Source organism: Scaptodrosophila lebanonensis, unplaced genomic scaffold, assembly GCF_003285725.1.
Source record: "Scaptodrosophila lebanonensis strain 11010-0011.00,11010-0021.00 unplaced genomic scaffold, SlebRS2 tig00000092-arrow-pilon, whole genome shotgun sequence".
In the NCBI taxonomy this organism is placed as follows: domain Eukaryota; kingdom Metazoa; phylum Arthropoda; class Insecta; order Diptera; family Drosophilidae; genus Scaptodrosophila; species Scaptodrosophila lebanonensis.
In genome coordinates, this window is record NW_022060566.1 from 2,257,061 (window position 1) to 2,277,944 (window position 20,884).

Genomic DNA, 20,884 nt, shown 5'->3' on the forward strand with positions numbered 1-20,884 from the left:
AACCAGAAAGGATATTCTACATATATAAACATATATAGTCCCACAGCGCCTTAATGATCCTTCTGGCAGACAGTCTACCCGCTGAAGAGCTCTTCAAACCATTCAAAAACTGTCCAATCCGAATCCAGCGAGAACAATTTACACCATCGATCCCACAATTTCCACAAATATTTTGAATTTGTAGAACTCTGGGTTTATGGGCAATTCATATCTTTAAGGCCTTCAAATCCCGTCGTAGTTTTTTTAGTTCTCTCTAAAGGAGGTGCATATCATGGCGTCAAATAATGTAGGGAGGGAAAGACGCAGGAAGATGAAGGTGGTGTTCATCTCCAGGGCTGGAAAATCTTTACATGTCAAGCCCATCAGGCTATCCTCGATTTAACTGAAGGTCCTAGAAATATTTGTAGAAATGCAGAAATCGCAGAAGTTTCAGGAACTTGTAGAGAATCTCAGATTAAGTACAGTTTTTAACAACTTATGGCTAATCTCAGTTGAAAGATAACATTACATGTTAAAAAATTAGTTATATGTAGTAGCTATTACATAATCTCGGATGAATTACCATTTGAAGAAACTTCTAGAGATGATCAGAAGATCTCCATTAAATAACATTTTTGAAGAGTCTGGGAGTCTAATCTCGGATGAATTACCATTTGGAGAAACTTCTAGAGATGATAAGAAGATCTCCATTAAATATAATTTTTGAAGAGTCTGGGAGTCTAATCTCGGATGAATTACCATTGGGAGAAACTTCTAGAGATGATCAGAAGATCTCCATTAAATAACATTTTTGAAGAGTCTGGGAGTCTAATATCGGATGAATTACCATGTGGAGAAACTTCTAGAGATGATCAGAAGATCTTTATTAAATATCATTTTTGAAGAGTCTGGGCAGATAGACGATTTGAGAACTTGTAGTGATATTAAGATAATCTCAGATAAGATAAAACTTATAAGGAATTCATAATATTAAATAGATTTATTAAATATTTTGAAGAGCTCTAAGTTGATCAGAAACTGTGCAAAATATCAGAACAGATTGGTGATCTGTTCATGTTGAAGAAGTTGACAGTAGACAGATGTTTGTTGTTTGGTTTTCCATGTGATATTGTTAATTTTATTCGTAAATACATCATTTCATTATTATTATTAATACATGTGTTATTCATTAGATTAGATGTGTGATCTCGAATCGTGCTTTAAAAATCTCAATTAAGGGACTTAGTTCGTTTTCGCATCAGTTATTATATATATTTGCTAACATTTCATTTCGTCTTCGAAAACGTTTTTCTTGTTCTTTCTCTGCTTCCGCTTCTTCTCATTTGCTTCTATTCCTTCTCCGTGTCCTTTCCGTTATTATAAATTACATCGATTTCTTTTAAAATTATATTCATGTCTGGTATCTGTACCTTCGATTTCCATTACATAATGCAAACGCTGACTAATCCACTCAAGTAACATTTATATGAGATTTGAAAACAATAATTGGGTACATTATACATATTTATATATATATATATATATTCATATATCTGTATATAAAAAAAATTAACATTCATACACACTTATGTATATTTATATAAAAAAAATTATCTCAATTAAAAGGTCGCCCATCTGGCGGCATAGAATTCGAGTTCACAAAAACAGTATCTATATATCCTTTTTGGTTTATTGTTTTTGTTTTTGTTTTCCTTTTCTTTTTGTTTTCCTTTGCTAATTCATTCATGCATGTTTTGTATGTATGTGTGTGTGTGTGTGTGTGTGTGTGTTTGTGTGTATGCAAGTACTACAAGTATATGTACTATAGCTACCTACATATGTGGGGTGTACATGCTACGATCTATTCCTGGGGGTATCTCCACAGAGCGTTCTCCTTGCCACCCCATTTGTTGTTCGTAATGCGTGTGTTCGTAACCCTTCTGTGTGCATAAATCCTTATATGTACATATGTCACGTGAGAGAACCCCGATTCCTGACTATACCATGTGTCTGTCTCTGTCTCTGTGTGTGTGTGTGTGTGTGTATGAGTGTTTCATTATCATTCATTCATTGCATCAGTCCCATGATTCGAGTTCTAGAATTTCCAAGTTAAGCACCATAAAAAGTTCTTCTCTTCTCACCATATATAGTCGCACACATAGCCATACAGTTGGATACCAGTATATACATAGATGTATATCTATAATCTATAATGTAGTATATAGCATGTATGTATAGGCTCGACTTACTTCCCCTCTGGCATATACTCGTATGTATGTGCGAGCTATATATGGTAGGCATTATTTGGGGGGCTCGTCAATGCAGATGTTGTGGGACCTTGGACTACAATCGTTTCTTATCTGCACGACATGGACGGGACTGGGATTCAGATTCAGATTCAGATTGTGACTGAGACTGTTTGTTGGCTGAGATTGAAATTGGAATTGAGACGGGGGGGCTCCATTTCAGATGATTCCCGTGAAAGATATATGCATGTACTTGTATGTATGTTTGTAAGTATGTCTTTCAAAATTAGCTAACTAATGTTCTAGAAACATTCCACGATGCTCCCGAAAACCACCCAGCCAGCGATTGAAAGATCTGTCAAACTAAAGATCTGCTTAAATGTGTAGGAATCTTTTTAAAGCTTCTCTCGACATTATCTTTCTCAAAAATGTTTGTTCACAGCACTGCAAACGTCTGCCATTAGAATAAAAAATATATTCCAAATTCGAATTAGAAGCATCTAGAGGTATTTTTTTTTTTGGGTTCAAGAACGTCTGTAGCTTTCTGACCTCCATTGTGTAATAAGGAAGAGAATTCCCGATATATCTGTTCTAACAAAAGTTCTTATTTTCCGATACTACTGACTTGGGAAAGAGCTCTCTTGCAGAAATTCGTTCCATTTTAGCAGACTTCTCATTTTGCTCGATTAAATGGTCAGACGGGTAAATAATTTGCACACAAATTTGTTCGAGTCTCATGAGCAATGCCCAGGGTTTTGAGTGTTACAAAGAGTTACAAGCGTCTAGAAAAAATGCGTTACAAAATTAAGGTCGTTTTGTGCGCAAACAATTTGTCTGTTTGACCACCGCTATGGTTAGATTTATGTTCGGCAAGTGCTGACTCACAAGCTGGGCGTTTGTGGCAGCGAGTTAGACGTCTCTTATCTTCTCATTTTCTATTTTATTTAAATGTTTCATTTGAGTGTTGAGAATGCATGCGCCTTCGAAAATGCCCGAATATATGTATGGGAGAAAGAGAGTGTGTGTATATATATGTGTGTGTGTGTGTGTAATTCATGAAAGAAGGAGTGCAGGTGGTGCCTTCAGTTGTCTGACTTGCTGTCTGTACTACGTCACAAGTTCTTTGCTCTTGTCGTCACAGTTTTGTTGGACTATCTATCAGTAAAAACCTGGCAGTTGTGAAAAGCCACATTGCATCGGATTACTATATCTGAGGAATGATCGATCAAAGACTGCATGTTTAACGAAACATCCTAATTCTGGGCATACAAATTAAAAATTTTTATTTCTTTCATTTTCGATTTTCACTCAATTCTAATTGAAATGATCAAAGATAATACATTTGAAATAATTTTTGTGAATTTTTAAATGTTCTCAGTTTCAATTATGAAGTTTTGTTTACAAAACTAATGTCCTTCATGTATGTCTATGAGCATACAAATAGCAAACAATTACAGCTGCTATGGAAAATTTGATAGCTCTGAAATGTTAACTAAATGCAGGACTATCCTGTTTGTCCTTAACAGTTATTCGATGCAAGTGCTGCCATAATCTTACCATTGAAAAACATGTCCCCATTATAACTATTCAGACAATAATCATTAATCTTGAGTGAATAGCATGTGACGTCAGCAGTTAACAATGCAGCGCTTTGTGCGTCACCTTTTCATCAATACACACACCGTGGTTGTGGTCTGATTGGTTCGATGACTGTGTCTTAGTCGGGGATCTGGCTGAGAGTTGGGGTCGGCTGTTCGACCATTCGTTAGTCAAACTTTTGAATTTCAATATCATCAGTAAATACGATACAATTACATATTATGTCTAATACTTATTCGATAACACTCTGTGCAAAAATATTGTATTTTGACTTTCTATTCTCTCTTCTTTTTTGGGTATTTCCCTCTTCTTTCATCTTCGTTTTAAATATCAGCATTATTATTTATTTTAATTTGTTTTTATTTGTTTGTTGCTTTCCAGATGTGTTTGTGTTTTCACTTCTCTACAAAAATTCCATCTCATCCATGTCTCTTCACACACACACACATACATAAATACATATATACATACATGTATGTATTTTCTAGATATCCAATAAGCCCGCATCCATTGGGTAAGTATGTGTGCTTGTATATATATATATATATGTATATATATGCATATACATATATGTATATGTGTGTGTGTGTGGTGCAAGTTTCCGGTACAAAAAAACACAAATCTCGCTACGGAAAAACACGAAAAGAATTTAAAGGCAATTTGATGTCAGACTCTTGCTTTTCATCGTTTTTTTTTTGCATTTTCTTTTGCATTTTCATTTCTCTTAGCTACGTATATACTCTGTTTTATTTAATATGCTTACATTACTGCTTCGCCAACGCACAATACCATGCATGTGTGTGTGTGTACGTGTGTTTGTGTGCCTGTCTGTGTGTGATTTAATGAGAAACTTCGGTGATGGCGATATGTCAAAAAAAAAAAAAAAACAAACGGGTTGATAAGGTGGGATTTGGGAGAAAGATAAACGGCTGAAGGAAGTGCAGATGAGAGTGAGAGAGAGAGAAAGTGCTGATAAGAGAGGAAGGAATAGGGCAGAAAAATGCAGCTAAGATTGAGAGGGAGAAGGAGGAACGGGGAAGAGAAGTACAGTTGATCGAACGGTAATCACAGTTCCATATAATCCCTAGCACCCTCCCAAGTACGATCGCAAAATATGTTGCTCCCCAATAAATGCCATCCAAATGCCAAGCAGTCCCTAGAAAAAATAATTCTACTCAGAAACGGTCTTCAAAAATAGTTGGGCTATATACTCCGCAAATAACTTCGGAGAACCATTCTTGTCCAATATTAAGTTCCACAAATCAGAAATATGAGATCATTGCTTTTCTACATAATGAATTCCTCACATACAAGTATAATTCGCACAGAGTTTTCTAAAAAATCACAGAATATATTAGATTCAGTTAGAGCTTCAAAACGAGTTATGAGTTCAGAAACAAATATGAAATCATTCTTCGCTCACATATATATCGTTAAGCACTACAATTCTCATTCAGTTAGGCTTCAACAAATATTGTGCTCTCCAAGCACATTCCCCTTCATCATTTTCCTCAATTTTGCAACTCTCACATATTATCCGCAAATAGTGTAATTTTCAGAGAATAAAACTATTTGAAAAAGTTATGGGTTCTCCTCCAAGACAGAAACAAATATGGAATCATTATATTTTTTTTAATGAATGTTCCGCAATTAGTTTCCCCGCGTCAGAGAACAGTTCTTCATTCTGCAGAGCTTCACAAAATTTTGGGCTTTCCAAATTAGAAGCATATCCATTCCATTCATCACTTTCTCAAATACTGAAACATCCGCAAAGTGCTTCTCCATATTGATGGACATATTCTTATAGGTTTTGTGAATTTATCTACACTAGGTTTCCAAAAGCTTCTTAGCTTTTGAAGGCTTAAAATCTTGCCTCCGAAACAATTCTTTTAACCAAAAGTAATCAGTTTTTGCGAATTTGAAACGTATGTGAATAGTATGTACTTGTGTTCTGCTTTTTAGAAATCCGCTTTTCAGTAATAACAGTTCCGCTTTTTAGCAATTGCGGTAACTTCATCGGCGAACTCACATGTTCGGAATTCGTTGGGGAATTTCAAAGTACAAGTATATATACAGGTATATATATATACTTTATATACTGTGGGAACATTCAGGAACATCACATAATAGAGAAAATAAAATAAAATTTGTAAGAATTACATTTATTAAAAATGTTCAAAAAAAAAAGGAAATTAAAAGTACACAGACAGCAAAAAAATCAACAAAAATTAATACATTTACAATAAACGTAGTACGACGATATCGGGGTTGACGATATCTACTATATATGTATATATATAGCGTGGTATAGTGATAGGGTTACGGTTACGGTTATGGTTACGATTACGACGACGTTCTCAAAAAAAAAAAGTTTTCTCTTCATGTATGTGTGTGTGTGTGTACAATGCGTAATTGTGTGTGTGTGTATTAAAAATATGAATAATTATAATTAGATTTAGGTGTATGTATGTATATATATATATTTGTTTGTATATATATTGTTAATTGTAATTATACGTATGCGTAACTTACTCTTATATGTTTCTTTATTGGTGTGTGTGTGTGTATGTGTGTGTGTGTGTGTGTGAGGGTATGTGACAAACATACATATGTACACTGTTCTCTAAGTACAGCAATCGAAGCAACGCCCAAACATTGGAAACATTGCTGTGAAATATTTAGAAATTTTTTTTGTTGTTTTTCGTTTAAGGCAACTTCTTGCAAACAAAAATTTGCTTAGTTTTTTGTTTTTCTCTTTTTTTGTTTGTTTGTTTGTTTTGGTTTTAAAAAATTTGGCTAAGCCTTTGGACATTGCTTCGTTTCTTGTGTTTGTTGTTGTTGTTGTTGTGTTTGTTATTGCAGCTTTGTTTCTACATCTGTTTGTATGCATGTATACATATTGTAGTTGTTGTTGCTGTGGGTGGTGATGTTGCTATGCAAATGTTGCTATTGCTTACGTCGTTGGTTCGCTCGCTTGCGCGCTAGCCTGCCCATAAGCCGCGCCCAGTACAACGGTAAATGGTTGTGCCGACGATTAAGGAATGGGGGAGGGGGGGAGGGAGGGTTGGATTTAGCTTTTTAAGTAGTTGCTATATATAGGATATATAATATAACATACAAACATATAGATATGCACACATACAATACAATACAATACATAAATACATAATGCGAAACATGTTGCAATGCAGAATTGATGAGCATGTTGATGATGAGGCGAATACATGTTGCTGAGTAGGATGTAGCTGTTGCTAATGAAGTTGCTGTTGATGAGCGGTTGATGTACCTGATGAAAATGGTGTTGTTGCTGAGCGGTATGTTGCGGATGAAAGGGTTGCTGTTGCTGAGCAGTATGTTGCTGAAGATCAAGGCGCTTTGTATGTTTTCAATTTCAACTTTTGTTTTTGCTTTTTTTTTTTTGTCGTTTGCGTGTGTTTATGTGTGTGTGTTTGTTGTATGTGTGTGTGTGTGTGTAAGTATATATAGTATGTAACATGTTGCTTTACTAGCGTTTAGTAAATATTTTAAACTAAGTTTACATAATATGCCATTGTGATAATTTAAAGAAGAAGAATTCCACACAACATTTTATTTCGTCGTTCGCTTCTTCGCCCAATTTGCATTCACTTTGATTAACTTGCCACAGCGATAACTGTTGCCACTACAGCCACCAACCACTGCCAGTGGTTGTTGTTGTGGTTGTTGTTGTGGTGTTGGTGGTGCTGCTAGTGGTGGTGGCGTTGGCAGCAACAGCTATGGCTGCGCAGCAACAGTTTCTAATTGTAAATTTCCTACTATGTTGTTGCCTTAAAATACTAATTGCCTAACAAACTAGCATAATATAATTTTAATAATAATAATAAACTATTTTATACTTTATGTGGTTGATTTTCTTTGCTTTCATTCATTTTATATATATATCTCTATATATAATTGTTTATTCTAGGTGTATATGCTTGTTATATATATATATATATATGTTTGTAAAAAAAAAATATTCTGCTGCATGCGTCGTCGCATCTCTATAGCTGGCTACGTAGACTTCACACAACACACACACACACACAAACACACCCATGTATATACGTGTGTGTGTGTGTGTGTGTGCATGCATGTATGCATGTATGTATGTATGTATATGTTAACACTTAGCTTAGGTATTGTATTTTGTATATAATGTTTGCTCGTTTTAAAATGTTTAGCTTAGGCGCGAACTCGACACACACATTGTAATTGAAAAAAAAAAAATTACAAATCGAAAGTTGAAGACAAACAAACAAACAAACAAACAACACACACTTTCCATAACACAAAAGCAGTTAAACAGCAGTGAATACATATGTATACTCGTATGTACTTATCGACTAAATATACTCTATATATATATATATATATGCGTGAGTGTGTTTGTAAGTGTGTGTGTGTGTGTGTGTGTGTGTGTGGTTTAGTGTAATGGCTAGTGGCTAGTGGCTGTGCTTGTTCAGGATTTAAAAACTAAACCTACAAAATCCAACAGTTAGACAATTACAATAAAAAAAAAATGTATACATATATATATGTATATATATATATATATATTAAAATACATGGTACGTGGTACATTATGTATGTAATAATAATAATAATAATAATAATAATAATAATAATGATGATAATAATAATAGTGTTTCAAATAAAAATAATAAAACATGCTTTACGTCTCTAAAATAATTCAGTCATCAGGTAACATTGTTTTGAACACAACTACAGTAACAGAAGCTGAGGTCGCAGGCGTGCGTGTGGCTGTGGCTGTGGTGGTTGTTGTGGTTGCTGTGGTTGTTGCATTAGCTGTGAGCGTTGCCGGGCGGCTGTTGCCGTTCATTACGGCTGCTGCTGCGGCTGCGGCGGCGGCGGTGTTTACGGACATGGACAGAGCGGCGGCTATTTGTGGTGGCTGTGGTTGTGCTATTGTTGATTGTGGTTGTGGTTGTGCTTGTGGTGGTTGTGGTGGTTGTGCTGGCTGTTGTGTTTTGTTTGCTTGTTGTGTTGTTTGTGTTGTTTGTGTCGTCGTCGTCGTTGTTGTTGTTGTTGTTGTTGTCGTCGTCGACACGGCAGTCCATTGTTGCATTGCTGCGCGCGTTGTTAATGAAAATGTGGGCATGTTTATTGCTGCTGTTGTTGTTGTTGCAACCAATAGCTCATCAGTCTGTGTGTGTATCGTTGCCGTGGCTATGGTTTGCGTTGTTTTGCTTCTCTCAGCTGCTCGCATTTGCTGCTGCTGATGGCTGTTGCCGCTGCTGCTGCTGCTGCTGTTGTTGTTGTTGCTGCCACCATTTGTTATAACTGCTGTCGCTGCTGGCAACATTTAATATATATATATATGTATATGTATATATGTATATACTTTGAAATAATCATTTGCTTGTGCAATTATTTCATTGGCTTACCGTTCACCGTTTGACTTATATACAACTTATCGCTGATATTGCACATCGCCTCTGCTTTTGTTGCAATTGTTGCTGCTGCTCCTGTTGCTATTGCTGTCGCCTTGGCAGTGGTTGTGGCAGTGTTGTTGTTGCTGTTGTTGTTGCTTATATTAATAATCCTTCTGCATAGCTTAAGCTGTTTTTGTTGCTGCTGCAGCACCAGCAGTTGTTGTTGCTGCTGCTGCTGTTGTTGCTGCTGCTGCTGCTGTCGCTGGCGTGCGGCTGCGATTTCGCTCAGGCTGGCCAATGTCACCGCCGTCTTAAGCACCTGCGCCGTCGTTGGCGATGTGGACGGTGTTGTTGCTGCCGTCAAGACACTGCATGTTGCCGTTGTCGTCGATGTTGCTGCTGCTGTTGCTGCCGTCGTTTTTGTGGCAGCCGTTGGCCGTTGTGACAATAAAACCGTTTGCAGTATTGAAGTATATTGTTGTTGTTGTTGTTGCTGCTGCTGCTGCTGCTGATATTCAAGTCTTTTGCTCTCTTCTAAACTGTTGTTGCTGATTGCTGTTGACAGTGTTGCTGTGGCGGTTGCTGTTGCTGGGGCATTCGATGATGTGGCAGTGTTTGAATGCATCGCCGATCGCTTGGCAGTGTCCATAGTTGCGAATGGCAGTGGCAAGTTGTTGTTGTTGTTGTTGTTGTTGCTGTGGTTGGTAGCAGAACGGGCGATCTGCTCAGCAGCCGCTGTTAGGGTGGCGAGTGTGGCTGCCGCGCCGGTTAGCAACGATGTTTTCAGTATAGATGTGGTCGCGGGGGCGGTGGTTGTGCTGGCAGCGGATAGCGGTAATTGCAACGGTAAAGGCAACGGTAATGGTAACGGCAACACAACCGGCTTGGTCGCTCCTATCTCTATTTTGATCTTCGGCAAGTCGAGCAGCAGAGCTTCACGTTCAGTGCCGCTCGACTCCTGCTGAGCCTTGTTGGTGCTTAGGCGCGCGAGTCTCACTGCTTGTTCGAATTGTGGAGGAGCTCCTTCTGCTGACTGCTGTTGTTGTTGCTGCTGCTGCTGCTGTTGCTGCTGCTGCTGTTGTTGGGGTTCTTTGGGTGGACCGTTGCTGGAGGTTTGTAGCAGGCCGTGCTCAAGCAATTGCTACCTTATGCTCGCCGAGTTGAGGACAAAGGGAACGTAAAACATTTTGCTTTCCAATAGCAAACTGGCGGCCGCTTGTATCTACAATTTGGGAAGAAGGGGGGGGGGGGGGGATCATTATTAATCAATAATGAACGATTTATATTAAAGACTTCACTCCTTACCTCGGGTATGTGGGAGAGTAGCTCGGTGAGACGCGCCTGTGGATTTTGTGGTGATGAGTTCTGCAGATATGAGCGCAGCACTTGAATGTAACGCTCCTGTATGCTCTCCAACTCCACTTCTGCTGATGTGCGTTGGCATTGGGTACCGGGAAATGGGTTTAAATTGAACATAAAAAGCAATTCTCTCGGGGCAGCAAGGGACTGACAAGCTCGCTACGTACCTTTATTTAGCAGGATATAGACCTTGAGGCAGACATACTCCTCCATCTTGAGCTTAATGCGTCGGAACATGATCGTGATTTGTGTCATCTTGTCAACCATGTGGCCCACATCAAGCTTCAGCTGCTCCATGGCAATGGGCTGGCCCATCAGCGTCGTCAGGCAGGTTTGTAGTGTGCTCAGGTGTGAGTTCACCTCACTCACGAACTCCGGATCGTCCTTGTGCAGTGGCTGGGCATGCGTGTATTGTGTGGTCGGCGGCGTCGGCGTTGGTGTTCGGGACGGCGACGAATGCCGGCTGCCATGGTTGTTGTGCTGATTCTGATGCTGGTGTTGATGCTGATGATGGTGATGGTTGGGTGTGTTCGAGCCAGGCGATGGCATCACGACTTGCGTGCTGCCAGATGTTGCGGACGTGGGTGTGGTGGTGGAGGCAGTAGCGCTGGCCCCTGAAGAGGCACCAGTGCCACTCGAGGACCGCTTGCCGTGCAGGGCCTGGTAGGCGGCCGTAGTCAGTATCAGAATCTCGTGCCATTTATCCGTCAAGAGCTTGGTATGGATTTCGACGGGTATCTCTAGATAGAAGGGCAACTTCTTGGTCCACGAGACTAGCTTGTGAACAATGGAATCACCAATGTTGCACAGTTTCTCGCTTATCTCAGACTTGTCCTCGAGGAACTCGGAGAAATGCGGCAGCGTAGCAATGTCCTCCATGGCATCGCAGTCGATCAGCGTCTGGATCATCGCTAGCGCGTGCTCGTACGAGATCTGACGATCCTTTGACGAGCTTACCGCAGAGTCTAGCCTGTGGCGCAGATGCACAATCTCGCTGGGATTGGTCAGAGCAGTCTTCAAAATAGTTCCGTTAACTAAATGCGAGGGTAGCGCCGGCTGAGCACTCGTAGGCGTGGGCGCACCCCCACCCACCGTTGTCTGCTGCTGCATACCCACATGGTGGTGATGGTTATGGTGCTGCTGGCCCTGCCCCTGGTGCTGCTGGTGCTGATGCTGCTGTTGCTGGGAGCCGGACAGCTGATGGTGTGCCCCACCCCCATTGCCACTGGGCGGGCCCTGTGGCGAGCCGTGCAGTGTGTGGTGCGGCGAAGGCATAGATTGTTGTTGCTGACCCGCTCCAACATGGTGCGGCGAATGCATTGGCTGTACCTGCAGATGCTCCGCCTTGAGCACCGCTGGCCCCAGGAACATCGGCTTCAGGTCACCCTGGCCGATGGGTCCGCCACCTAGACCGCCCTGTGCCTGCCCAAGAAGTTTCGATTGCTGGTGTTGGGCGGCAGCCACTGCGACAGCCAACTGCTGCTGCGACGAGAGCAGGTGGTGCGGCGAAAGCTGCGCCGGATGGTGACCGTGTCCATGACTATGACCTTGTGGTGCTCCATGGTGATGGTGTGGTGAGTGCATTTGCTGCTGTTGTTGTTGCTGCTGTTGCTGTTGTTGCTGCTGCTTCTGATTCGTCTTCTTGTGCTTCTTATACTTGACCTTGTAAAGGTTGTAAACCGCACCGCTGTTGCGGCCACCAGGCATACGGTCCTCACGAACAGCTGACGGTTAAAAGCCAAAGAAGAAAATGGAATAAACAATCTTGAAAAGATGAGAACAAATCTCCTGGATACTGACCTTGCAGAACCATGCCCTGCTCAATGCATTTCTTAAATCGACAATACTGACAACGGTTCCGCTGTGCTTTGGTTATCTCGCAGGTGCCATCCGCCACGCAAGTGTAGACGCGCCGATTCTGCACCGTACGTTTAAAGAAGCCTTTGCAGCTATTGGAATAAAGATTGTAGATTTATTAACTGATAGAAGTAGACCAGGGGGAGAGCTGAAGAACTCATGAAGCACTAAACTACAGGCTTCCCAAATAAAACATAACAAATTAGCCAGATTAAGCATAAACTGTGAACTGAAGGACATGCCCTCAATGTGCTGCCTCATCTTAGATAATTATAGATTGTAAATCTTCCTAATACTAAGCAGAACGAATCTTTAAGTCTGACTTACCCTTCGCAGGTGATGATGCCGTAATGCAGTCCGGTGGCTTTATCCTCGCAGATCATGCACACCAACGGCTGATCGTCCTCGTCCGTGGGCTCATGCTGTGCGTCCAGGGAGCGATTGCCACCCGAAGAATTAGAGCTGCCCCACTGCTGTTGAGCGCTTAGATTCAGTGCCTGTAGTTGGCCGGGCGGCAGCTGCGAATAGTCACCGGCCCAGAGTCGTTCCATGTTAAGAGCGTGCGGCGTCCGGAACTGATGGGGTCGCGGTCGAATGTCCTGAATGCGTGTCTGCCCCAGGGAGAGCAACAGTTGTGCGGCTTCTTCATTGTTCTGCGGCGAAGGGCCCGGCGTATGCGTGGGCGTAATGGATCCGGCAGAGGGTGACGAGGCCGACTGATGCGATGATTGCGGACAATGATGGCCCTGGGACTGAAGCAGCGCCGCCGGCGACGTCTGCTGCTGCTGTTGCTGGCCGCCCATCGTTTGATGGGAGCCTCCACCACCACCACTAGAGCTGCCACCAGAAGGGCCCGTGGCCGAGGGTGGTGGCGGCTCGTAGCCCCAGACCATGGTGCGTACGCCACAGCTCTCGCCCATGATGACCGTGGGAGTGCCGCGCGGCGGCGTCTGCGAGGGCGTCTGCGGGGAGAGCTGTGATGAGGAGGACGATGACGACGGATGTGGCGATGGGCACTGAGCGACACCACCTCCCGGCCGCAAATTGCCGAGTGGTCCGCCAATAACCTCCGGCTTGACGCCGTTAATGCGAGCATTCGAGAAGCAAACCATTCTTTGGGCTGCCGCCGCAGCGGCCGCAGCACTTGGCTGCATCAGATGTGGCAGACCGGAGGCAGCCGCCGCCGCCACCTGCTGCTGCACCTCACTCTTTACCCGAAACAGTATGGCAGCATCACGATTGGTGTGGCGTAACGACTGCAACGATGCCGGATGCATCAGCGCCTGCGCCATGTTGCCCAGCGCCTGTGGTGGCAACTGGCTTGCAGCTCCCCGCTCCTGTTCCCGCTCGCGTTGCTCTCTTTGCTGCTGTTGTTGCTGCTGCTGCTGCTGTTGTTGTTGCTGCTGTTGTTGTTGTTGTTGTTGCTGGTGGTGTGGTGATAGATGCCGTTGTGTGGCACCACCGCTATTACCGGTACCGCCATTGCCAACCACCCCACCGCCATGATTCAGGAGCTGTCCACCACCTGCTGGCTCCTTCTTGACGCGTATAAGTGAGTGTGGCGAGTGTTGGTGCTGCTGGTGGGGCGACTGCTGCTGCTGCTGCTGCTGTTGCTGCTGACCGAGCAGGTGGTGCAGGTGGAGCTGTTGCTGCTGCGTCAGATGCTGCATGGATTGGTTGAGCAGATGCTGGGAGCTCTGGCCGAGCTGTGGCAGCGGCAGTTGCAGCTCTGTGGGCGGACTGTTCTTGCGCAGCGTCAGCGGTTGGGTCAGCTGTTGGTGCAGATGATGTGTCGTGACGATGGTCGGTGGTGGCAACGTGTGTCCATGCCCATGACCATGTCCGTGCGTGTGAGCGTGATGCTGCATGGACTGTGGTGAGGGCGGACTGGCACGACTGATGTGTTGCTGTGAGGAGGTGATCGATGAGGACGATGTTGCGGAAGAGGTTGGCACCGTTGCCAGCGACTGCGGTTGCGTGCTGGTGCCCACCGTCGAAGACGACGAGGATGATGGTGAGGCTGGTGGTGGTGGCTCCGCCTTGATGCGTGACGGCGTTACCAGCACCGTCACATGGTGTTGTGACTGCGAGCCAACCACCTTAGCCTGCTGGCCGAGCTGGGCGAGCTGGGCATGTTGGTGCTGATGATAAGCCAGCATCTTTGTAGGCGAGGCCAGAATGCGTTCCTCCTTCACAGATCGTATGACACTAAGGCTGCCACTGCCTCCGCCGCCACCGCCGCCGCCACCGCTGTTGCCACCGCTATTGATTTTGCCACTGCTGGACAGTATGCCGTTCGTGGGTGTATCGTTCTGGCGGCTTGTCAGCGCCACCGCTGTCGTTGTGGCGGCGGTGGTCGTTGACGGTTTCTCCTCCAGGGAGTCAGGCGAGGCACGACTGCTGCCGCTGCCGTTACTGGAGCTGGAGGTGCCATTGTTGTGTGGTGGTGTGGGCGTGGCACGCGTTGAGAGCGCCTCTCCACAGCCCGCCTCACGTCGCTCCGCACCACCCCCACTGGAGCCCTCGGCCATGGGTGGTGTGGTGCGGGCGTGCTCCGTTGGCGGCGGTGACATCACCGAGGAGGCCGCCGCTGCAGTCACAGCACTGCTCGAGCAGTGAATTTCAGTCTGTTGCTTCGCCTCAGCGGAACATTGATTTATCGGTTTTGTAGTGGCTGTTATCGTTATGGTGCTGCTTGTGCAGGACGACGAGGATGAAGACGCTGCCGCTGCCACAGACACCGATGTGGATGCCGATGCGGATGCTGCTGATGTTGAAGATGGGGCCACAGTGGATGTTGAGGGCGCAACCGATGTTGCTGCCGTCGCTGCCACTGTCGACGTTGAGCTGCTCAGCGGCAGCGTCGTCATCGGCAGCGCGAGGGCGGTGCCGCTGTCGCACAGCTTGGGGGACATGGGCGCCAGGAGGTCCGGCGACGAGGTCGACGTGTCTGCAATGGATTCGCCGTCACTGCTGCATCTTGAATCAATTTTTCGCCGTTTTAGTTTGAGGTCTTGAAAAAGGCTCATTTTATCGAGCTCGCTGTACGGGCCACGGCTCAGTGTCATAATTCCTAAAGGAGCCAAGAATAGACATAGAGAGGGAAGGAGAGAGAAAGAAATAAAATATCAAAATATTAGAGCATGCGTCATTATCTTTGACTTAGACTTATCGCCCTGTCTACCCCCCAGACTGGCATATGGCCTTTACGAGACGCATGCTGATCTCAAACGTGCGAATCAGTCGCCAGTTACGCGCATTTGCGGAAGTATGCTCAGCAGTCGCTTTCAAAGCACGCAAAAAAAGAAAAAATAAAAAAAAAAACGCAAAACAAACCGCGACACAACAAAATTTGCATTTACTTCCCCTCTGCACAGACTCTGAAACTGGTTAGACGCCGCACCAAGCCGGCGCGTATCTCTAGCTGCGACGTTACCTCTGACAGCGACAGCGACTTCGAACCGGGCCGACTAATTTGTTCGGCTAGTCGCGGGGCGCTCTGCCGCTAGAGGTTACCACAAAAAATAATAATCGTACTACGATCTGACATTTCATAAACTAAACAGGATCATAGTATCTGTTTATGAAGAAACTTCCTCAAGGCGCAGCTGCATTTAAAGGATGAAATGTAGTTCTCTAAAAGAAAGTGACATAAGTACTAGACGCATTCAGTCAGAAAGAAGGTAATACAAATATGGCCTGTTCTGTACCCTTATCACGGGAGGGTGAGGTGAAACGGTAAGCCAAGCAGTCGGAAAGGTTGTAACAGGCAGAAGCAGGCGTGGTGGACGCCACTTTATAAGTAGTCTGTTCGACTGTATGAACACCAATAGCTTTTGAACTCTATCAGCTAGAAACAATATAGTAAGCATGCCATAAAGACTCTTAACTAGTATATTTCAAACTGTATAAAACTTTATTATTTTATACTGCTGGTATAGGATCTTTAAAACAGTCAGAAGCAGTCAATTTAATTACAAAATATGTATTTCTAAGGTTTTTAGATCACATTATATTCTGCAACTGTCAAATACGTTCAATAATTATTCCAATTGGTCAGGATCAGTAGGTATAGGGATTTATTTGGATAATTAGAAAAATGGAAAACTCAATATAAGTTCTTATTTCCAATTAATATATATATATGTATATCCTTACTAAAACAACTTCTTCAGACATGGAATGAAACCTTTCCGAAATTTCATCTGATTTGCAATAGATCATGGATTAATATTTACTTTTATTCATATTGATATCGTAATCAAAGTAAAATCTAATATCGATCAGTTTCTGGTTGGGACATTATACGCTTTTGTATTGAAAAATGCCATTTAAAAAGTTGAGTTAGAGCTTATTATTTGTTAAGCAGCCGATCTATCTTTTCTGATTTCCAGAAGTAAAACTTGCTGTTGTATTCTGCCCAGATATAAGTACTTGTTCTCTGAATGGAAATATACTATGTACTATATGGAGCCGAAAAAAAGAAGGACGTACAACAGACTCTATACAGTAATTATTTTTGATTCAAGTATGTCCTGACATATTGTTCTAAATATTCTTGTAAGCGGTATTATTTTTGCTTTACTTTTCAAATACTAAGACTTTTTCTGGAATCAATCTACCGTGTAAAAACAGAATTAGGTTTATATTACTGATTGAAACAGACAGACATTGTTACCTATGCATATTGGTGTAAGTCACGAATATAACTTTAAAATAGGGTTTTATAATGAAGAGGAACCCTTACGTTTTCGAAAACAACAGAAAATGTTTGCAATGCTGATCGATTTCGGTTAAGTATCTATACACTTCAAGCTCACAAACAGTGTTAAACAGATATCGTAAAACACTTCAGTTCAGCTTAGTTTCAGTTTCCGATCTTAACCGGAATAAATGTCATATACTTGTATGTATTTGTGTGTCGATTTGGTTCCCAAAACTGCCAAATTTTGTATTTAATTTCAATTCAAATAAATTCCTATCGAAAACAAAGTCTGTATCATTTATTTCACAAAACTAAGTATCATCAGTAACTTGCACTAGAATTACTCAAAAAAGCGCTGGTATTACGAAAATCAGCTTCTGATTGAGAACAGGACCACACACACACACACACATACAATATAGCCACTGACGTGGATGTCACTTACGACACTCAGAGCGCACACATATTTTATATTTTCGGGGGCCATCGCTGAGTCACAAGGCTTAGGCAATGGCACAGGCGCAGGTGCAGCGAGTGAGAGCGAGAGCGAGAGCGAGAGAGTAAAAGTAAAAGCAAGATCAAGCTAACTGAGCTTTTGAGCATTGAAACACAATCTCATTGTCAGCTCTCACTCCATTTGACGCAGTCTCCCGGTCAATGCGTTGGTCGTTGGCCTGAATGCATTCGCTCTCTTGCACTCTCTCCCTCACTCTCTCTCTCTCTTTCTGTCGCTGTTTGGCTCAGTGCCCACTGAATGCCCGTTGCTCGCAGTCGAACATTTGCTTTATCTATTGCTCGATCTCGATCTCTACGCATCTCCACACGCATGGCGCCGCCGCTGTCGCCAGCGCCGACTCTGCTGACGCTCTTGATGACGCTGCGCAGACAGAGGCAGAGGCGAGGTGGCGGTGGCGGCGGCGGCGGCGGCGGCAATGTCGCTTGTGTGTGTATTTATAAAATTTGACCCATTTTCATTATCAAGCGCAAGATTATTCTAAACAATAAATATATGTATACGCAAGCGCGTGAACAAACATCACACACGAACGCACGCTATATGTACGAGCACATACTTATGTATGTATATTTGTTTGTGCGTGTGGTGTGTTTCCATGTGTCTTAAATGCCAGCTATGGCTATAAATATGTGAATGTGTATATGTGTTTGTATACAGGTAGGTATGTACATACAAGTAGATACCTGCACAATAACTTCAAAACACTATCACTATCTGCGGCTGCCACACGATCGCGCGCCCTACCCAATGTGCTTTCCCCTTAAACTCCCACATCTCCATTACTCATACGACCCATGGGCAGCGGCAAAGCAAATACATACACACTTATTGTACACCCGTGAACAAAATAGTAGAAATGCAACCCAAAAAGGAGATATTACCTTCAAATGCTATATACGACTAACATTAAATTTGTCAATTACTTTAAGCAAATAACAATTTTATAAATTCAATAAAATCGACCTCAAAAAGAATGCATTCAAATATCAATTCGTAAATATTGAAAATTTTAAATTAAGGAAATTTGTAAACACAAAAGCCACAGCTTATGTTAATTATACTCAATATTTGAGGAGGACAAGGAATACTTCTTTTAAATATTCAACTCGCATACTAATTTAGTTAGCGGAAAATAGTAATATTATTTTATCTATAAAAATATAAAGCCAATTAATTTTAGAAACAAAAGCACTGCACTAAAATCGATTGAAATACAAGCATTGCTTAAACATATCTTTTCGTTAGTTCCAAAAATATATAGTAACATTAAAGCTCATGAATTTTTCAACATAAATATTAATATATTTATTTTAGTATTTTAATATTTAATTTATTTTCAAGAAAAATCAAAAGCTTCATATTTACGACTAATTAACTAATTCAGTGCAATGCCAAATAATATTTAATTTCGCGTTTCATTTATTTATTGCTCAGTCAAATTAAAATTTGACAGCAAAGTTAAAAAATATCATTTGGAAAATATTAGAAAGTATTCATATTATTAATCCAAATTTTTAGGCAAAAGATTTATATCAATATTTCAATATATCGATACAATAAATATTTAAAGCCGATGAGCTTAAGCTGAATAATTTGAATTTCAAAAATATATAGCGTAAAATTTCTAGCTTTTCAATTTTCAGTGGCATTATAATGCTAAATACTATCAGCTTTGTATTAAAAGGTATTCATTTAACTATGTGTTCAGCGTGAAAATATGAATCTTGTAACTGGCCTATTAATTCCATAAAGAAAATTCTCAATGCTAACTCAATATTAATTCGACACGAAATTTCTGGCAATTATGGTCGAACAAGTTATAAGAAACGATTACTCAAATATATTTCCAAAACAACTTAAACTCTCAGAAACTCTACACTTCTCAACTGAAAAGTGCTGACAAAACTAAACTTTGAATCGAAACAAACCACAAAAAATTTATTGGTGTTAGAAGTTCATTATCCACTGATCAAAAAGATCTTTTAATATAGGCTGTGTCCAAAAAGACTTTATAAATTTTAAATGTTTTTTAAATTCATGATTAAGATTAAGAAAAAACAATGAAGGCTTATACTTGTAGTTTGGATCGAAATTTCTTCCGATTTCCTAGCAGCAGCTATCTTTAAAAATCTTTTGAAAAATCATTGGGATTTTCGTTTCAAAACAGCTCGGTAAAAATATCAAATAAACCCATTATCAATGTGTCCTTAAATATGAACAGATTGAGGATTTTAAAATTTCTATCTACTGCCTAGCAGCAGCTAACAGTTTTGTTTATAAATACCTGATGAAAAGATGAAAGAAATACATAAATAATGTTGCCCTAAACACTCAAATAAAGTGTGAAGAGGGTGAAACTACAAGTAGACTAGTGGTATCTAATATTTTGTTCATGGGTGTATCCAAGTCCAATTTTAAACAGAAAGAAAAGCTGAAAATCAGAGACATACGAGTACGACTAGGAGAGAAGTTATAAACGTTCAATTGATTGATTAATCGGTAATCAGCAGAGCTGTTGGGTTTCATTATGCGGTTTATAAGTAGTTTATATAGAAGGTTGCTGTTTTTCTGGGGATTAGTAGTAAGTATTTTAGGGTTAAATCGGAGCGTATATGGGATATGTAAGAATTTACCTATGGATGTCATAATTTTGTTGTCGATTTTCAAATTTGTTGTAAAGGTATCGCAATAATTTTGATGCCGGTTGTGTTGTTGTTGTTGCTGTTTTTGTTGTTGTTGTTGTTTGTTTGTATCAAGCAAGGACATTGATATTGTTGCTGTTGTTGTTGTCCGGCGATTTTGAAGCATTTATGTTGGCGTGGTCGTCTTAAGCGGCCGACGCCGCATTTTTGAGGCGACGCCCGCTAAATGATTCAAACTCACTCTGTTCAGTGTTGGGCAACAACGCTAGGTTCGGTGCCAACTTGAATTTGCCAATTGGATTTGAATGTTTTCTTTTTGGTTTGCTTTCTCTTTTCTGGTCAGAAGTGGTGCTGTTTTTTTCTTTTTTCAAATTTCTTGAGCTGTGTGTGTGTGTGTGTGTAGGATCGTGTGTGTTAGCCAATTATTTGTTGTTTCAATTTGTGGAAATCGTTATCGTTAAGGAGCGAGAAACAGGACGAAGTAGCGATAGCGATAACGATAACGATTTCTTTAAACCATAAATTTGTTGCGATGCAGTTCTGAGTCAAAGTTCAATGTTCTTTTA

The 20,884-nt window shown here is 41.7% G+C and overlaps 1 protein-coding gene across 1 annotated transcript; it reads right to left on the bottom strand.

The window, feature by feature from the left end:
• Positions 1 to 10,300: 10,300 nt before the first annotated feature.
• LOC115627374 (hormone receptor 4) lies at positions 10,301 to 20,325 on the bottom strand. The gene is made up of 8 exons (XM_030523026.1): positions 20,310 to 20,325; positions 12,782 to 15,527; positions 12,398 to 12,546; positions 11,807 to 12,321; positions 11,178 to 11,701; positions 10,765 to 11,060; positions 10,544 to 10,662; positions 10,301 to 10,460 (listed from the first exon to the last, which is right to left on the bottom strand). Exons 1-8 carry the CDS (start codon positions 20,320 to 20,322, stop codon positions 10,380 to 10,382), a joined length of 4,443 nt encoding a protein of 1,480 aa, XP_030378886.1. The 5' UTR covers positions 20,323 to 20,325; the 3' UTR covers positions 10,301 to 10,379.
• Positions 20,326 to 20,884: the final 559 nt, after the last annotated feature.